This window comes from Rosa rugosa, chromosome 5 (genome assembly GCF_958449725.1).
Source record: "Rosa rugosa chromosome 5, drRosRugo1.1, whole genome shotgun sequence".
NCBI lineage: Eukaryota > Viridiplantae > Streptophyta > Magnoliopsida > Rosales > Rosaceae > Rosa > Rosa rugosa.
Window position 1 is genome coordinate 1,103,257 of NC_084824.1, and position 20,653 is coordinate 1,123,909.

At 38.6% G+C, this 20,653-nt stretch overlaps 1 protein-coding gene across 1 annotated transcript; it reads left to right on the plus strand.

Annotated features, from left to right (window-relative positions):
* The first annotated feature begins 8,407 nt into the window (after positions 1-8,407).
* Positions 8,408-13,854, plus strand: LOC133709447 (protein CHROMATIN REMODELING 19). Its single transcript, XM_062135193.1, has 12 exons — positions 8,408-9,080; positions 9,470-9,587; positions 10,134-10,174; positions 10,275-10,525; positions 10,608-10,788; positions 11,223-11,408; positions 11,603-11,776; positions 11,884-12,042; positions 12,466-12,543; positions 12,658-12,794; positions 13,130-13,348; positions 13,459-13,854. Exons 1-12 carry the CDS (start codon positions 8,571-8,573, stop codon positions 13,619-13,621), a joined length of 2,217 nt encoding a protein of 738 aa, XP_061991177.1. The 5' UTR covers positions 8,408-8,570; the 3' UTR covers positions 13,622-13,854.
* Positions 13,855-20,653: the final 6,799 nt, after the last annotated feature.

The following is a 20,653-nucleotide window of genomic DNA, read 5'->3' on the forward strand; positions in this document are numbered from 1 at the left end:
ATATATATATATATATATATATATATATATATATATATATATATATATATATAAGTTGATGCTTATTTTGCTTGATATATATTCACACCTAATTTAGAAGATATATATAAGTTGATGCTTATTTTACTTGATATATATTCACTGTCTTGAACTTGATTTAGGGAAACTATGACTTTGCTAGCTCTGACCTAAAGACTAGGCTTAATTTGCATGATTAAGGACTCTAGTCACTATTAGCTTTATATAAGCTAAGTTTTGATCATTGCTTTAATCCAGGAAAATCTGTAATCTGCACTTGTTGAACTTTGTGCTGGTTTGCTGCAGGAAAACGTATCCTTATTTACTGGCTATCATTCTTATGGGTGCCCACAATAGCAAAGACATACATTTAATCATTCTTTGGTAATCATTCGCAGAAGTCAGCTTGCTGTATATCTATTCAATATAACTTTGCAATGAGGCTTAGTAGCTTACGAGATAAGGATGGTTTTATGTTATCTACTTTCAACTCCATCAACTTTTTGTTTGAAACTAGTATCTAGTCCTCACACTTTTGTATAGATGAAAGAAAGCATGTGCTAGGAGTAACAGATTAGTGTCTTTATAAAGGCTTTTTATTTTGAGTAGGATTTCCATCATTTGTACAAAAGGAAAACAGCTTTGGCTGAGACAATGTAGTAGTTTTTAATTTATGAATGTTAACACTTTCTATGTCGATTGCTACCGAAATTATGTAATGAGCAATTGTTCATTTGTTTACTTCTGACAGCACTTAAAGATGTAGGATAGCCAATAGCAGGGCCATTGAGTGCTATAAGATATTATATATAGCATTTTCTAATAGCTATGACATAGGTATTAAGAACATTTACTAAATGCTATTGATTGTTCAATAGCGTTTTGGAAGTGCTATTGATTGTTTCACAATAGCATTTATTAAGCGCTATTGAATCTTATACAAACGCTATAGATACAGAACTTTTCATAGCGTTTGTGAAACGCTATAGATGCGGATGTTTTCATAGCTTTTCCGAAAACGCTATGACTGACCTTGTACCTATTATAGCTGGGGCAGACATAGCGTTTACTAAAACGCTATCAAATCCTACCATAGCGTTTTTCGAATGCTATAGATGAGATTTTATGGTGTAGTGAATCCAACACCTCTTGGAATTGAATTTCTTTGAAGCGATTACGGTAAGAAATTCCTAATTTCTTGGGAGCGATTACGCTCAGAAATTTTATATGTTTTCGTGGTAGCTTTTTCCGTTCCGAAACTAACCCTTTTTCTTGTTCTCTTTCAAGATGAGTAACCTGAACAAATTGGACTTTGCTCCATTGGGAACAACTGGCTCTGGATATCACAGGTGGGTTCGTGATGTCCACCAGCATCTCAAGGCCGATGGAATCCTGGATACGATTCTAGAGCCTAGCCAGGACGTGCTAACTGTTGAGCAAGCTCAAGCTTTGGAAGCAAATAGAGCAGCCTTAGAGGCAAATAAGGCGAAAGCCATCATCCTAATGACTCGTCATATGGATGATTCGCTCCAGTACGAGTGTATGAATGAAGAAGACCCCAGAAGGCTGTGGGTCTCACTCGAAGAAAGATTTGGCAACATCCGTGACTCCCTGCTTCCTGACCTAGAAGTGAGATGGCATAGCCTCCGCTTATGTGATTTCAAGTCAGTTCTTGACTACAACTCGGAAGCACTTCGCATTAAATCCTTAATGGAATTCTATGGTAAAGAGATCACAGATGCGATGTTGATTGAGAAAACTCTCTCTACCTTCCCCGTCTCTGCATTGATGGTTGCTAAGAACCATCGAATCGATGTTACTGCAGGACGGATCACAAGGTTTCATGAGCTCATTGGAGTTATGAATGTCGCTGAAAGGCATGACAACATCCTTGTGAAGAACTATAATTCGAGATCCGTGGAAACAGAGCATATTCCTGAATCCAATTATAGTCGCGCCCCTAAGAGAGGGCTCCAAGAGCGAAACCCTAATCTTAGGGATACTTCTGGACGTTCTGGTCCATATAATCACTCTACTTGGGAAGGTAACCACCAAAATAGGCGAACATGGAACCGAAGAGGTAATCGTGGAAAGAGAGAGGGAGGCAACGCCTCTGGTCATGTTGGTGGCGCCACCAACACTAAGAGCCATCTAAATGACGCTTTCAAAGCGCCTCAATCAATGGAGTCTGAGCAAAGAGATGTATGTTCTCGATGTGAAGTATATGGTCATTGGGCACACATTTGTAGAGCTCGTGAAGAAATTGTCACTGGCAACAAAGCATATTGTGAAGCAAGAGAAGCTCACGATGTGGAACAAGAAGATCAAGAAGATGATCTAGAGTGAAGGGTTGAAGACTACAAATCTGGCTGGGATCAATAGATATCTCATGAGCTCATGATGGACTAGTTTAACCAACTTGCGGACGTTTAAATATCTCATGATGTTGGTTGACAAGCAAACACGCTGGTCACATGTTGTGCCATTGTCCACTTGTAATGTTACTTATACTACACTCCTAGCACATAACATATGACAACGGGCTCACTCCCCGGATAATCTTATTCAGTCAATTGGATTTGACAATGCTAGAGAGTTTACATCGAAGACTTTCAATGGTTATTGCATATCCCTGGGACTAATGTTGGACATCATATTCTCATGTACATACCCAAATGGTCTCGCGGAAACGACTACGATGGTAACCCGGACATTGGTAATGCCCACCAATCTCCTTATATTCTCTTGGGGTGATGCAATATCGCATGCAGCCAAGGTTCTAAAAAACGCTAGGCGCTAGTCGGGCGGTGACCCGGGGACTAGCGCCTAGGGGTCTAGGCGGGAGCCTAGGCTGGGACTAGGCGGTTTTTATTTTTTTAATTTTTAAATTATTTTTATGACCTATAATAATATAAATAAAAATATTTAAAGTCTAAAAATTAATTATAAATATAAAAATAGTCAAAATATAGAATCAATTAGGGTTTAGGGTCGCCTAGCACCCGCCTAGTCCCCTCCTAGGCGGACGCCTAGTAGCCCAGCGCCTAAGGGCAACGCCTAGGCCAAAATCCGACGGTTCCTTACCGCCTAGCACCTAGGCGCCGGCTATGCCGTTTTTTAGAACATTGCATGCAGCTATGCTAATTCGTCTACAACCCACCGCCACTTAATTGACCTCTGCGTGACAACTAGTGACTGGGTACAAGTATCTTACTTACGCATATTTGAGTATGCCATTTATGTGTCAATTGCGCCGCCACAACGCATTATGATGGGTCCTTACAGACGAATGGGAAACTACATTGGATTTGAGACTCCAACAATCGTCCGCCACTTAATGCCCTTGCAAGGCGATCTCCTTACCGCTAGATTTGTTGGTTGTCACTTTGATGAGACAGTCTTCCCGTCGTTAGGGGAAGATAAGAACACGAATGTTCAGCGGGAATGACAGGAATTGTCGTGGCCTGTCTCCACTATGTCTCATCTCGATCTCCACTAAAGTGACAAGATCATACATATCTGCTGCAAATATGCTTGCAAAGATGGACGTCCCTAAGAGAGGACGTAATGCCACCCTACATGGAGGTAGGCATAGCGCCAATGCCAAAGAGAGTGGCACTCTGGCGTTACAGGCCATGGCCCCAGCTAGGATGCATGAGAGGTCTATGGGTTCGAAGGATACTTTGGCACATTCCAATCCTTTGATCATCGACACTCAAAATCAGTCTTATGAGAATCTTCTGGATTGTGATTATTGTTGGGGGATGCCTCAACGTCAGAACTTATTCTTGAGAATATAGAGCTCTTTGAAAATTACACTAGTGTACATGAGACGTGGGATAGAAACTCCATCATAATTGATGATGTAATCGCACATTTCGTTGCACATGAGTTTGTTGAGTCCGATGATATCGAACCGCTCTCCGTTGATGAATGAATGCCAACGTAGAGAGATTTGGCCTAAATGGAAAGATGCGATCCAGGTTAAGTTGGATTCTCTAATGAAGAGGAAGGTTTTTGAGCCACTGATGCCAACACCTCCTAACATAAAACCTATTGACTAATGGGTCTTCGTTAGAAAGCGTGATGAGAAAAAGATGTGGCAATCTCGCCTTATGGCTCAAGGCTTCTCACAAAACGCCCTGGAATCGACTATGATGAGACATATTCTCTCGTAATGGATGTCATTGCACTCCATTACCCTGTCAGTTTGGTAGTTTCCGAATAACTGAACCTGCAGCTTACCAATGTGGTCACTGCGTATCTTTATGGGGATCTAAATACGGAATGTACATGAAGGTTCATGGTGAACTTCATTTACCCAAGTCAAGTGGCTCTAGACCACGGAGCGCGTTTACAATAAGGTTGAAACGCTCACTAAAATGACTACTTGATTGGGAAGGGATATGCCCGCGCGTTTCCGAAATAAGTTTTGGATTCTATTGCGGTTCATGTTGGACATGATCTTCATTGGAAGTCCTTAAAGAGTTAAGGGAAACCGCTGAACACTTGAAATCCGATTTTGAGATGAAGGATTTTGGGAGAACACGATTATATCTCAGTTTGGAACTTGAGCATCGTGTTGATAGATGCTTAGGCATTTTGACAAAGTCAAACCTTAAAGCACCCCCATGATCGTCTGTAGTCTTGATCCTGAAAATGATCCTCTTCGTCCAAATGATGATGAGACAGATGTGCTAGAGGCAGAAGTGCCCTACTTAAGTACAATAGACACATTATTGTACTTAGCACAATGCACAAGACCAAACATCTCATATGTTGTGAACTTGTTAGCTAGTTATAGCTCTGCCCAACGCGACGTCATTGGATTGGTGTAAAAGATATCTTTCGGTACTTGAGATGTAAGATTGATATGGGCTTGTTCTATCCCTACAGAGAGATGATTGATTCAGACCCATCACACACCAGGAACACCACTAACACTGGCCTGCATCCACTATCCCCATCCCAAAACAACATGTGTTTTGGAAGGTTTTGCTAATGTTTGGTATCTCTCTGACCCACACAAATGTTATTCCCAAACTGGTTAAGTGTTCACCATGGGTAAGACCATGATATCTTGGAAGTCTACAAAATAGACCCTAGTCGCTATATCTTCGAACAATGCAGAGATTATTGCTCTTCACAAAGTGGTTCGTGAATGTATATGGATTGGATCCATAATTACGCATGTTCGAACAATTGTGGTTTGAAGTCTACCACAGATGAGCCTACTAGTATTTAAGATAATGTTGTTTGTTTTGAACAAATGAAGCAAGGCTACATCAATAGAGACAACACCAAGCATAATCAGCAACAACAGATTCTCCTCAAGACAAAGTGGTTCGTGAATGTATATGGATTGGATCCATAATTACGTATGTTCGAACAATTGTGGTTTGAAGTCTACCACAGATGAGCCTACTAGTATTTAAGATAATGTTGTTTGTTTTGAACAAATGAAGCAAGGCTACATCAATAGAGACAACACCAAGCATAATCAGCAACAACAGATTCTCCTCAAGATCAAAGTGAACTAGGTTCGATCTGAGGACAGTGTGACAGGCTTGCTCACTAAGTCATTGCCTAAATTCCACTTTTGAGAAACGTGTTGGTAGCATCGTTTGCTGAAGTTATCTGAACTTCCATGACTGTAGTCATCAGGGGGAGATGCAGATATCAGGGGGAGATGTCTACACTTATGGTCTCGAAACGTGAAGGGTGTGTTGTGCTCTTTTTCCATTTCGACCGAGGTTATTTTTGTCCCACATGGTTTTTGTTACTCGGCAAGGTTTTTAATGAGGCAACGAGAGGAGCACCACGTTTGGGTGACACAAGGGGGAGTGTTCAAGTAAATCCAGAATGTGTATGGCCCAAACCCTAGGTTACTTGACCTAGTTGAAATATGATTTTGAATTAGAGATATTCATAGATACCGATTAATTGTACGATTATCTTTCCTTGTACAACTCTGATTCTATGTCTTGAAATCCTCTATATAAAGAGGCTCCTATTATCATTGAAAGCACGACTCAATTTTCTCCCAATTCAGTTTTCCTTAAACAGCTACGACGTTATCTTTCTTTTCTTTCTGTTATCTCACTTATTCTCATATTCCCTTTCTTCTCCAAAGCATTTTTTGAAACACCTTCCAAAGTTTCAAACATGCATAATTTTTGCTTTCAATAAATCATTGGAAAGATTAATGGCTGCACATATTGACAACCTATATATCAAATCGACAACCCATATATCAAATCAAATATCTAATCGAAGAGGTCAGCCACTCGAGAAACATATGTGCTGTCCTTTAAAACCCATATCCTAAAACTCTCCTTTGCAATTGAAGCCAAATTGGAAGAAATTTGAAGCTGCACTATCAACCCAGATCCTAAAACCCTTCTTTCCTTGTTCTACATATTTCTCCAAGTCTTTTCAATCAACGTAGAAGAATGGGTTAGAAAATGGAAAAGATAGAAAGAGAAGGGTGACAATAATTTAATGAGAACCTGACAAGTTTACTTACCTGCTATTGAAAAAATATGAATCAGAGACAACTGGAATGGGAGAATAAAGGAATCAATACGGGAATATTATTAGGAATGCAATTGATTACAATTGATGTTGTTATTGTTGTGTACTAATGTTCATGAATCCGAATTAAAACTAGTTCGATTACTAAAATACTCCTACAAAAATAAATGTTCATCAGATATAGGGTAGTTATGGGTAATTTGGGGTTAATGAAAATATGTAGGGATATTTCAGGTAAAAAAAAATGTATTCTTGAAGTTTTCATTCCTAAACCCATATTTTCCCTTGGTTATCAAATTATGGGTTATTCATGAATAGATTCCTAACAATAAGGTGAGACCCACACCTATGCAAATACCATACATGCATGTTAGTAAACGCAGAAAAACTAATACACCGAAATCATTCCCTTCATTTTCGTTCTCATTTCATATAAGTAAATGTGCTAAAGAGGAGAATAAAACCTTGTTGTCTTTCACTTTTGTTTCAATCCAAAATGAATGGCATTCAATTCAATCCCAGCTAGGTATGCTTCAATTGTACTAACTCTGCTGTCTTTCATTTTTGTTTCTCCCAAATGATAGCTATTCAATTCAGTCCCATATAAGCTTCAATTGTATTAATCCTTTGGTTCAGGAAAAAAATTCTAGTAATCAATTTGAAAACGAAAAATGAAGACTGTTGATTGATGTTTGGGTGGAAAGAAAATTAATCGATCGAAATACATGAATTAAAGGCAATTTACATTAATTAGATATGAAGGCCATGGTTGATGGTGGAGGGTGAACATTTCCCCAGAAACTATGTGAAGGGGTAGAAGAGACGGACCTAAGTGAAGGAGAAGAAACGGAGAAAAAATGGTTGTCTGTCTTGAAAAGTGAAATTTTGCTCCATTATGAATCAAATGTTGATGTGGAGTGTTTTAGCCTTTAAATTTTGAATCGACGGATAGGATTAGAAGTAGCCAAGAAGAGGATCCGGATTCAAAAAAAAAAATTACTTAAATAATCTCACATTCTCATAGCATTTCATGGTCATAAATGGGTGGTTGAGATCATTTTGCACGTGAGGATACACACCACACCCACACTGCTTATTTACTTTCAGAGCGACATCACCGAGAGTGTCATGGATGCTACAAGACTTACAAACTATCTTGAACGAATGAAAGAAAGACTGCTAAGAAATTGAAAAGCCTAACCCTAAAAAACCCTTAACATATACGATGACTGCGCAGTCTTCTTTAAGAGCAACTCCAACAGATTCCCTATATTTTGATTTTTCTCTACTTTAGGAAAAAATGAGTCTCTTTTGCTCCAACAGATTCCCTATAACTATCTCTATTTTAGGGAAAATGAGGAGAGAGAAAACCAAATTCCCTATATTTACAGCAAACTCCAAAATTTTAAAGAAAAATATGGAGATTTTATAGATTACTGTAAATTAGAGAATCTGTTGGAGTTGGAGAAGAAAAAGAGGCTAAAGGTTTGACTTTTGCAAAAATTATAGGGAAGCTGTTGGAGTTGCTCTAACCCCTTGTATTCTTGTAAGATGAGAGACATTCACCTAGTCAACGTATAATGATAATTTAAATTTAAATCTTGATATTAAATATCAGGATTTAAGACATTTAAACCTCAACCGTTGAATTCAATCCCGATAATTTATGGTCACCTGATCCCACCACGCGAACACTACTGCAAAAGGCCCAGTAAACATTTCAAGCCGCCTAGAAAATTGAAGATCAAGTGAATATAGGCCCACGACTTCTCTTGTATCCAAGCAAGGTAAAGCCCAACAAAAATTCTAATTTACAATTTTCAACCACGCAATAAGAAGAGGCCAAATATCCCCCGAAGAAATGGCGGTCTTTAGGTTCCTTTGCTTTCCTTTTCACTCGTACTACTCTTGAACCCTTGAAAGATCCTCTCCTTCCTTCTCTCTCTCTCTCTCTCTCTCAGCTCTCCACTCAAATCCACTGCTTCTCTGATTCTGATTCTCAGCCCCAAATTGATGACATGAAGCGCAGCCTCGACCATTTCGAAATCTCCGACGACGAGTGGGAGGAGCACTCCTCCTCCTTCAAGCCCTCCCGCGTCCTCAAGAAGTCGAGGACGCCGACGCCGCCGGCAATCGAGTCCTTCGCCTACCGGAAGCGCCGAGTCTCCGACGACGACTCCGATTGCGTCGAGATTAAGGACGATTCGGACGACGATTGCGTGGAGATCAAGAACGATTTGGAGGACGACGACGTCGTCGAGGAGGTCCGCCGGCCGGTGACGCGTGGACGGAGGTTTGTGGTCGAGGACGAGGATAGCGACGGGGATTGGGCGGAGTTGGAGTCGACGAGTGAGGAGGAGGAGGAGGAGGAGGCGGAGGCGGAGGACGATGACGTCGTCGGGAGAGCTTTGCAGAAGTGCGCCAAAATATCGGCGGATTTGAAGAGGGAGCTCCATGGTTCGTCGGCGCCGACGGCGAGTGATCGGTATGCTGAAGTGGACGCTTCCTCTGTGAGGATTGTCACTCAGGTGCTTTCGAATTTGGCCTTTTACTTAGGGTTTAGTGAGCTTCTTGTGCAATGTATATCAGAATTGTCTTCATAGCTAGGGTTTAGTCTTGGTGGAAGGTTGGGTTCAGTAATTTTGTTTTTACTTTACTTTCGGTGAATTAGGAAAAGTTAGAAATTTACAGACAGAATGCTGCTCGTTAAGAAACTAGAAAAGCAATAGGAAGTTTTGGTACTAGGTGGTTTATATGTTGTTCTTAAGAGTTAATTCTGTGAAGGTTTTTTTTTTGGTAACGTTTTGTGAGGTCCTCAATATGCATAGAGCCATAGACTAATGAAATCTATTTCTTCTCATGATCACCACTTTTCAATGAGGTTGACAATTGATGTGGTTTTTGTAATTTATTGTAGGATGACATTAATGAGGCATGTAGATCAGACGAGTCCGATTTTCTACCTGTTCTCAAGCCATACCAGCTGGTTGGTGTTAACTTTCTTCTTCTGTTGTATCGAAAGGGTATTGGAGGAGGTACATTAATATTCCCTTGTTTGTCAACACCATTTTACTTCTGCAACTACTTTTGACAGAGCATAAATAAATCTGATTCTCTGCTGCAAATGTGGAAGCTTGATATTTTGATTAGTACAAGGTCTTAAAACACGTGGTAACTCACTAGAAACTACACCTTACCATACTATTATCACATTTCCAGATCAAAGATTGATAATTTGACAAGAAAAATGGAGAACTTGCGAGGATTGGCAGTGGTCTTTGTATAATTGATCCTATAAGAGTGGTTTGATCAGAATAATAAGTTGAGTTAGTATGATAATGATAAATTCATCTGTGCTTAATGGATTACATTGTTAAATTAATGAGTTATGTTCAACCTATATAAACGCTAGGTTGTCTGATATCGCATAATGATTCATGTATGGATGTTTTATATATATATATATATATATATATATTTAGTATGTTTTTAAGATCTATATCACAGACACATACATACAGTTTGAGGCTAGATTTCTCAATTCTCAATGCCTAGTTTAATTTCCTTAATATTCTCTGCAGCTATTTTGGCCGATGAGATGGGTCTAGGGAAGACCATTCAGGTATGTGGGGATGCAATCTCATTTACTGTGTTTTAATAATACTTTTAACTTCAAGCATATATTGAAGTTCAAGCTTGTAACATTTGCTCTTCTACCACAGGCCGTAACGTATTTGATGCTATTGAAACATTTACACAATGACCCGGGTCCCCATTTGATTGTATGTCCTGCTTCAGTTTTGGAAAACTGGGAAAGAGAACTTAAGAAGTGGTGCCCATCATTTTCTGTTCTCCAGTATCATGGGGCTGCGCGATCTGCATATTCAAGGGAGTTGACCTCATTGGCCAAAGCTGGAATGCCGCCTCCTTTTAATGTTATTCTTGTGTGCTATTCACTATTTGAAAGACACAGGTTTGCTCCTGTGCTATAGATGGAATCTGACCAATATGTTTATTTTATTGGTATTTTACTTATTCTCTTTATGGTCTAACAGTGCACAGCAGAAAGATGATCGTAAGATTCTGAAACGTTGGCAGTGGAGTTGTGTTCTTATGGATGAGGCTCATGCTCTGAAGGATAAAAACAGCTACAGGTGGAAGAACCTAATGTCTGTTGCAAGAAGTGCAAACCAGCGTCTAATGCTGACGGGAACACCTCTACAAAATGATTTACATGTATTGCTCTTTACTCTTTTAAGATAGGAAATATTACTTTAGTAGCCACATAGTTTTCACTTTTCATGAACAAAAATGGTATATTTACATGTATTGCTCTTTACTGTTAAATTTGACATATTACTTAACTAGCCACGTACTTTCATGAACAAAAATGGTATCTTTGCATCACTTTGTAGGCTTCCTTTGTAGTTCTGGAAACACTTCTATCCCTTGGATTGGACACATTGTCAAGAATTTTACTATCACATCTTCTCTTTCTTTCTGTATTCATGATTTATCATTTCTTTGAATTAAGGTAATTCCAGTCAAATTAGTTTTAAAAATTCCGTTAAAAGATTGTAACATCAAGTATTGTTTTCACATGGAACTTATGCTTGCATTTTAGTTCTCCAAACTTTCTTTGCCAATGGCTTGATGGTTTTCTGTTGCAGGAGCTATGGTCAATGCTGGAGTTTATTATGCCAGATCTTTTTACTACTGAGGATGTTGACTTAAAAAAGCTATTAAGTGCTGCCGATACAGATTTGATTAGTCGGATGAAATCCATATTGGGACCATTTATTCTGAGACGTTTGAAATCTGATGTAATGCAACAACTTGTTCCTAAAATACAACGGGTATGCTATGACTTATAAGTTTATGCCTGGTCATATTTCTTCTGAAGTACTTCGTTTTTCATATTGTACAAATTGAAGACTTCGACTCACTTTTCATATTAAAACAATTTCTTTATTTTTTGTTTTTTCCTTTTGAATTCTGTTTTGGTTATTTCTTTTACCATATTTGAAAGAAGCTGAGACATTTCATGCAGGTGGAGTATGTTATCATGGATAAGGAACAAAATGATGCCTACAAAGAAGCCATTGAGGAGTATCGTGCAGCTTCACGAGCTCGTATTGCAAAAACTTCACAGGCTAATTCAAACAGTATCGTTGGAGTTCTTCCTCGGCGGCAAATCTCCAACTATTTTGTTCAGTTTCGTAAGGTGCTGCTGTCTGAATTTATCATGTTTTTGTGTTCCCCATTATTTTTTTATGGTTATGTATATCTTGCACTTATTGTTGCTGTATTGTTTTCTTTCATACTCTGTAGATCGCAAACCATCCTTTACTAGTAAGGCGTATTTACAGTGATGAGGATGTAGTTCGTTTTGCCAGGAAGTTACATCCAATGGGTGCATTTGGCTTTGAATGTACTTTAGACAGAGTAATTGAGGAAATGAAAAGTTTTAATGACTTCTCTATCCACCGGGTATCTTCTTAACTTCTTGAAAATTTTGTTTAGCCTTTTGGTTTGTCATGTTAAATTATACCATAATGTTTTAGAATTAATATTTTTAGTTATTTTATAGTTACACGTGTGTATATATGTATGCCTTCAAGATATATTTGGTGTATATATCTATAGATTATTGTAAAATTTGTAGAAGTTAAGCCATGTTTAAAAGCAACAGTTTTCTGCACTAATGCGATTATAAATTATAAAACAATACATGAGTAAGGAGTACACAAGAATGGATGCTGTCTCTTCTACTAAAGATTTCTACTGGAATTGCACTAATGGATTCTTTGCCTCTGACTGCAAATTGAACCTTAATTATGAGTGGAATATGATATTGTCCTCGCAATAAATGAATTCCCTAGTACATTACTTACGGTATTCATTTGCCTGCAGCTTTTACTATCTTATGATGTCACTGATAAGAAGGGATGTCTTCCAGACGAAGATGTTATGCTTTCCGCAAAGTCTCAGGTATAATGTTACTACAAGTTTTAAATATGGTTTTGAATCAAAATTTGGAGATGATACCAGGCTTTGATACTTTCTGCTCAAAACTGAGAACAGCCGTCTTGTTAATGATAATAGGCATTAGCTGAACTTCTTCCTACACTGAAGCAAGCTGGGCATCGAGTTCTGATATTTAGCCAGTGGACGTCAATGCTTGATATCTTGGAGTGGGCTTTGGACGTGATAGGGGTTACATACAGACGACTCGATGGAAGGTATTGGTGTACATGTGTCACATTTACTGATTGAATTACAACACCGGTTTAACATTGAACGTCCGAGTCTTGATTAGATAGGTACCATTTCTGTATGTTGGGGTTTTGTGAAATTTTCCGTTTCCAATTTTGAAAACAAGAATTGCTGGGAGGCAAGATGTTTTAAGAAGTTTCTAAAATGTGGAAGATAGCAAAGGGAATGGAGCCTGGGCCGTGTGGGCATGGTATTAGAAAGCAGTTGTTCTCTAACTCGGGGAATGAACATATGACTCTGAGTTAATCATTACATTGAAATTTATATTTCTTGTCTGTTAACCTATTTCTTCCAATCACAGTACTCAGGTAACAGAAAGACAGACGATAGTCGATACATTCAATAACGACACTTCTATATTTGCATGCTTGCTGTCAACAAGAGCTGGGGGCCAGGGTTTGAACTTAACTGGAGCTGATACTGTAGTCATTCACGATATGGATTTCAACCCACAAATTGATCGACAGGCAGAGGATCGCTGTCATCGCATTGGCCAAACAAAGCCTGTTACCATATACAGGTCTTCTCTTGTCCTTTTATGCCTTGATGGTGCGGTATCTGAGTAATTGTTTTTGTTGCGGATGTAAATTGCAAATGCTATATCCTCTAACCTGCTCAAGTCCCTTACAGGCTAGTGACTAAGGGTACAGTTGATGAAAATGTTTACGAGATTGCAAAGAGGAAGTTGGTGCTTGATGCCGCTGTCCTCGAGTCTGGCTTAGAGATGGAAAATGAAGGCGAAACATCCGAGAAGACTATGGGGGAGATATTATCAAAACTTTTGCTGGGTTAGGAGTTAGGACTTCGAACATTCAATCTCTGAAAGAGACTGCAAAGGGAGAATCTTTTCGTTCCCTTTTCCTATACTTCTGTGCAGCCCGTTGTGACTTGTAAGGTCCCTTTGTTGTATCATTAGAATTGTTTGAAGAGAAAACAATGAGTAGCTGTAGGTGGGGTATACTACAGAGGTGTAATTGGCCCAATTGTTCTAGTAGCAACGTAAGTCAGAAAAGATATTTCTTCTTATGCAGAAGCCTAATTCCTAAAATCTAAACGGTGACAGCCCAAATTGCATAGTAACCCCAAGGCCCAAACTTTGGGTCCGAACCCCAATCTGCAAAACCCAAAAGATGGTGTCACTTAGTAGGCCTGAGAGTTCGTAGACTCTAGATTAATAAAATTCCTTTATTGATGGTTGGGCTCACCTGCTGCTATGTGTGTGTGAATAAAAGCTAAAGACAGTAGAGAAATTTTTCATACAATTACTATGTTTTCTACTATTTCTTTTATTTTTTATTTTGCAATTTACTATAGTATCTCTATTAATTAATTATATTTCATAATTTTTTTAATATAGAAAGGTTAAATTGGTAAATGATTTAAATTTTAGAGAGCGAGCTCTCTTCTCTTAATAATAGTATAGATAACAATGAATAACACACAAGGACCAGCCCACGAAGAAAGAGGCTTATTGTTGTCAATAATAAACAAGGCGAGAAGAAGGGCAGTAGAGGACGTGTCCGAATTAAAGCACGAAAGTATGCTAGTTATGGGTGAGAGTGGACAAGGAAAGGAAAGCAAGAGGAAATAGCTAAGCAGCAAAAGTTGGTAGTTGATATGTCACTTCTGATGAAAATTCCCTTTACAAGATACTTGTTGCATCACCCCCCACTCTCTGTGCATGAAGCCATGAAGTTGCAGGTGAATCTTTCCCTTGGTTCCATTCCGACCCATCCAATTAGCTAAGCCAGTGGGGTAGGTACTCTGTTTTGTAGCCCGTGAGTTCTCTTTTCCCTTGAGGAAACTTACCCCTGCAGTACACTCTAGTTTATTGCCCCTTATAATTAAGCAAACAAAACCCTAACCTAACCCTAATTGACCTTCTTCTTCCTTAGGGTCCCCCTTTGGTGTAGTACCAGCAGTCACAGCACCATGTCTTCTACTTTATGCTCCATCCAAGAGAAAGCCACAAGGAAATAGGACCCACCAATGACCCATCACCACGTGTCCTTCCGATGTCTCCATCACTCACATGCATCAAGCAGGCAGATCACATGTTTCCGTGTTGTCGATCTCCATCGTCCCACTTCCTCGCTATTTTTCAATTTCCATTCCATGCCATGCACTCCATCCATACCTATATTTCCCTCCATCTTTTTACCTCTCATTCATCTTTAACTAATCATATTTACTTTGTATTTTCTAGATCGATCGAGGATGGTCTGGATTGGATTTTGATCTAACGCGTCCGATAAATTACTGCCGATTAGTATTAAACCTCTTCAGGACAGCCATTGCATTTCAGCGAGTTTCCAAATCTGAAACTGATCGAGCTCTGTGATCATATGGTTAATAATTGATTTATATATATACAAATTGACGAAAAGGAATAGTGATTGAATGGCTTAAGGGGAGGGAGTGGGATGGGGAAGGAAGGAGAGGGCATGTCGTATATGGTGTCCATATTGATGTTGTTACTGTGGTGCCGGCAAGGATTCCTCACAGTACGGGTTGTGACCCATACACCCTCTCCTTCCTACTTTCCCATTTACACAGAAAGATCGGAAAATATAGGAAGCTGGAAGACTATCTAGCCTAAGCAGCTAAAGTATTACTAGTACAATCATCACCACCGTAATCATATCTTCTATATATCCTGTTGAAGCTGAAGGAAGAAGAAGAAGAGGGCTAGGGTTTCCTCATGATCCGATCACTTTCATTTTCGTCTTCCATGTAAATATGTCAATGATGACTTCGACGTCTCCACCGTAGGCCACAGGGAATCCCTAGAAACCGCAACAATTCCATCTCTTCAGATAAACACGACCCCACAACACTTGCACATTTTCATTTACCTGTTTTTAGTAATTATTTCCATTTTTGTTGTTATTATTTTCACGCATCCATTAACAACTTGTAGATTTGTTCGAGTGGATCCGGATAAGTTAAAGAAACATTCACGTAGAGATTTTTATAACACCTCAGAGAATTGACAGGGGAAATTCAATATTAATTTGAATGGAAAAAGAATATTCATTATGAGTCATGACAATCAAAGAAAATCTTGTTTAGTTTTTATTTATTTGCAAGTAAACATGTCTGTATATATATTATTAATTTGGAATGTGGGTTGTTGTCACTATAGGTTGATTATTCAGAATTTGGTGTGGACTGTGGTCCTTGAAAATTCTAACAAATTTTGTATCATGTGAACGCATCAGTATAATATCCAAAATGAAGTTAATATTCTAACAAATTGCAGAAGACTTGATCGTGAAACTTGCAAAGATGCTAACGTACAGAATGTGTCTCACGGGAACGGTTGAAAGAGAAAGCCAAACCTATGTTTATAAAATTCTCTTACCCTGAACTATTTCATATTCAATGTTTTCGAAAAAACCTATTTCATATTCAATTCACTTGGGAAAACGATTTTTCCATTATATAAGTTAATACACAACCTAATATACACATCCCCAATTCTTTTTTTATTTTTTGGACAAATTCAATTCCCACAACACCCTTGCAGCAACTGAAATAACAAAAAAAAAAGAAACATATTGAGAGATTAGAGATCTTAGATACCAAATCAGACTCAGCAAAATCTTCAACTGATTATGGAGTTGATGTTTACAAAACCCATCAACTCCATGACAAGAGTCTCTCAAAGAATTTGGCTTTGGCGTTGCTGTTGCTGATAAGGGTAGAGGTAATGGTAATACTTTACTTTTTCTCTTTATCGCACTATTGACGAGAACAATAAACGATGATTCCATCAATTAAACCACCACCATCATAATCATTACCCAAATTGGATGTAGATAGTTTTTTTTTCTTTTTATTAAAGAGGATAAAAGGATACTCTTACTCCCGTGGTGACTCGAACTCATGACCTGGATGTAGATCACGATTTTCAAGGTAAGTGAATATCAACATGCTTGCCGATATCTTTAACTGATAAGAACTTTTGATTTCTATAAGCAAGGTTTCTTCTACTCTCCCACAAAAAAAAAAAATTCATAAGCAAGGTTGATAAGAACTTTTGATTGTTATTAAACGTTGGGAGGCAGAAGGAGAGATAAAGGTGAATATTCAACAAGGGTATAAAAGGAAGATTTTGGAAAAAAAATTAACAAAAAAGAAATGGGATGTGTATATAAAATTTCTCTATAAGTAAACTGTGTAAAATTATCAAACTTTCCTCCTACGCACTCTACTGAACTGGTTTTCTTACTACAGTGAAACTACTCCCAAGTTTACTATGGACTTGAACCCCTCTAATCTTCGATAGTTTGCCCTAATTGTTTATTTTTTCCAAACATAGAATAACCTGCAGATATATGTTGCCTAGTATATCACGCAAGATTAACCTATAATAAACCCTATAGTCGCACAAGATTGACCTAAATCAGTGTCCCTAATTCTCTGGTTTGAAATTGTTGGCGAAAAAAGGAATTGGGGCAAATTGTGCCTGTTCGGTAAACCTCAAAGGAGCAATAAACAAATAACTGGTTTCTGGACATCTGATCTTTTGGGGGTGCTGATCGATGACTTTAATTTATATTCACACTGCCAAACACACCCCTGCAACAAAAACCCTACAAATTGAAATCTCACAAGGCTAAAACCTTATTAAACCTTAAAATCAGTACTTCTGCACAACATCTGCTTACAGAGAAATAATTGTAAGTTAAAAAATGTTTTCACATTCCAGACCATATGCATGTCGACGATCTTATATAAATGGATCTATATCCATAATTGCCCTTACCAAAGATCACAACTATAACAGTATCATCTATGTGTGTGTGTTATTATGTGCTGACAAATAATTTTCAACCACTATAATAAATTAGTGTATTATTCATTAATTGTATAGGGTCAGTGCTACATAGCTGGACTTATATTTTTGGTGGTTACACAAAGAATCAAATTGACTAGAAATGACCTAAGAGTCTACCAGCTCCCTCCCACTAACTGTACGTACCAAGAATGGCAAAGATTTTGACTCAAGCAAATCATGTTCGTCCATGCATGTCGAAAAGAGTAAAAGGTGTTTGGGTCCTACTCAAACATATCTATGTGTGATACCTACCTTCTAAAAGAACATTTAGGGTCACTCAGCCCTTGACTACCACTGATCATCAAGTTTTCTTGTAATTTATTATCATTCAGATTTAGATAAGAATGTGAAAATTATTCATGTATGAATGAATGTGTTCCTTTGGCCCCATGTGTATAATGTTGAGCATGTACATAATTGCATAAAGGCAATAAAGAGAATGATTATGTTTATTTATATACACACATATGTGTGTGTGTACCTAGCTAGCTAGCCAAGTCGATCCTGAAGAAGTTGACAGAGGAAATACCAAAGAAACTAGAATTTCAAAACTCACAAGCCAACAATGTGTAGTATTGTCCATATCGATCCTCGTGAAATAAATAAAACACTAAAAGAGAAGCTAGTAAAGACGTAACCTTACCTTTGTTGATGGGTAAGGCAGCAACAAACTGAATCTAAATGAAGCTTCCTTTGCATGCAGGTAACAACAATTCTACTCTCAAATCAAAATGGAAAGCAACCATATTGCAAGAAAAAGTGCTTGTTTGAAGCATTTCGATCTGCAACTTTAACCTTTTTGATTTATATAACTGTCTTCTATAATATTATCTTGTACATCAGCAGATATCTCTTTCACAGAGCCTGTTTCCCACACATACTGTCCAAAGGAGCTAAGTAGTTGAGGTTATCCAACATTAAAATAACCATTACACTAACCGATCATTAGGATTTCTATCGAGTACACATCATAGGAGTATTTAGTTTTACTGAACACTTTTTACGAGATCGACAATGGTACGTTAAAAAAAAGAGAAATAATTATCGGAAATAGAAATTAAAAAAACCCTAAATAATACTGAATAGAGAAAAAAAAAAAAAAAAAAAAAACCCCCCAAAGATGAGGAGAACCAAATGCACCAGTCATATCCAGCATAAACAATCATTCCAGTGCATTCTTTTTTTTTTTTTGAGAAGAAGAAGTCTTTATTAAAATAACCAAAATTACATAACACGGGAATGACCAGTGGAGGACAAGAACTCTCCACTCTCCTCCCAAAAACCTAAACCAGTTACGGGTCCGTCATCATGAATGACTTCCATGAGCCAAAAGGGCCCAACCCCTAACCCACCATATCGCCAAACCTCTCGGGTTACAGAGAATCCTGAGAATCTCGATAACACCTCATAGACAACCGCCTGAAAAACCAACGCCCTCTTCCACACCGTGTCCCAATGATGCCAGACCACGTGCAAGGATCGCTCGTCAACACATTGACCATAAGATAAAACCGAATATAAACCAACTCGTCCACAGGAATAACACCATATCCATGGCACCCCAATTTGACCCAATCCTAGCTTACAAGAGTAGGGACATTCTAATGACAAAAAAAAGCCTAATTAACCAAAGAACTAACCAAAAAAATTACTCTAATAAAAAACAAAAACAAAAAAGAGCCATCATACTCCTCCTCCCTCCCCTTAAGTGCTTCGCCGGCAGCCCACCACCACAAGAGTGTCAAGACTCTCCCTTCGAGTTCGCCTCGTCGAAGAAACCCAGACCATACAACGAGCCACGCCAAACTTCCGGCCTGTTGTCCAAGAAACTTATCAGAAATCACCATGTCCTGCCACCTCAGAGCGGAGGACCTCCACCCGTCTGTGTCCCTCAGTTTGGGAGCCCAAAACCACCGCTGCAATCTCCGTCCAGTGACCCACCATAGAGAAGCAATCAGCGCCATACGATCCATGGTATACCGCCGCCATGATTTGGCCACTAACCACCCACTCCACACCCGGGCCACCACAGATCGCCGATCGCCAATTACCCACACCTGTCGCCGCTTGAAAGGAAAGAAGAGACGTTCCCAGCCCAGACCGATGAAGAGAGGCCAAAGCCGAGAGCCCCCAGATCCCAGGAGCCCGTCCGGCAACACCCACCAATCGTCTATGAGGCAAGGAGCCACGATCAACGTGGAGGCGCCGCCGGACAGGCCGCATAGTCTCCTTTGCTTTTTCCAAACCCTAATTTAGTCGCCTGTTTTCTCGGAGCAAAAATTTGCAAGTAGTGTCTATGAAACATGGATGCCCTCTCAAAAGAGATAAAAATTTAACTCCATTCCAGTGCATTCGAAGGTGCCAAGGTACTAATTAGTTGAGAGAAGGAAAATTCTAGTATATGTTGATGTATGTCATACGTTAATTTTTTGAATATTTTTCACCATTGGATATAAATGAAATGTGAATATGTCTAACGGTCTAAAATATTTAATAATGGTAACCACGACAGGTCTACAACTATAATCAAAATGACACAATATCCCCCATTAGGTTTTGAAGATTACTGATGAAGTGATGATATTTCCACTTTTTTTCTAAGAATTGGGAAATTAAGGAACTTAATACAGCCTATGACTATTTTCTGTGTCCAAATTTAGTCATCAGTGAACATCATTAAATGATTAATAGTATGAGTTCTGAAACAAAAAAGTACAGTCACAAGAGTTCATCTCCTTATTTATGGTCAGTGGTTGCTTTCCTAGTTTAAGTATACATATTCAAGTTTAAGATACTGGATAGACATTAAACTTCTATTCACAATACAACAAATTTAATTAATTGCGAGCATAGGTTAACCAAAAAAAAAGCTCTCTCGTTCTCTAGAGAGAAAAACCCTAAGGCCGCAACTTGCCTTGATTGGTGGCAGCGGCGCTACAAATGTATTGACTCTCGGTAGAGAGGTTTCCCAGCTACGCAGTG

Excerpts from the sequence above, each read along its gene's own strand:
- LOC133709447 (XM_062135193.1), top strand. The coding sequence starts at position 8,571 with ATGAAGCGCAGCCTCGACCATTTCGAAATCTCCGACGACGAGTGGGAG. Across the intron at positions 9,081-9,469 it reads CTGTGAGGATTGTCACTCAG|GATGACATTAATGAGGCATG; the intron begins GTGCTTTCGAAT and ends AATTTATTGTAG. Across the intron at positions 10,526-10,607 it reads TCACTATTTGAAAGACACAG|TGCACAGCAGAAAGATGATC; the intron begins GTTTGCTCCTGT and ends ATGGTCTAACAG.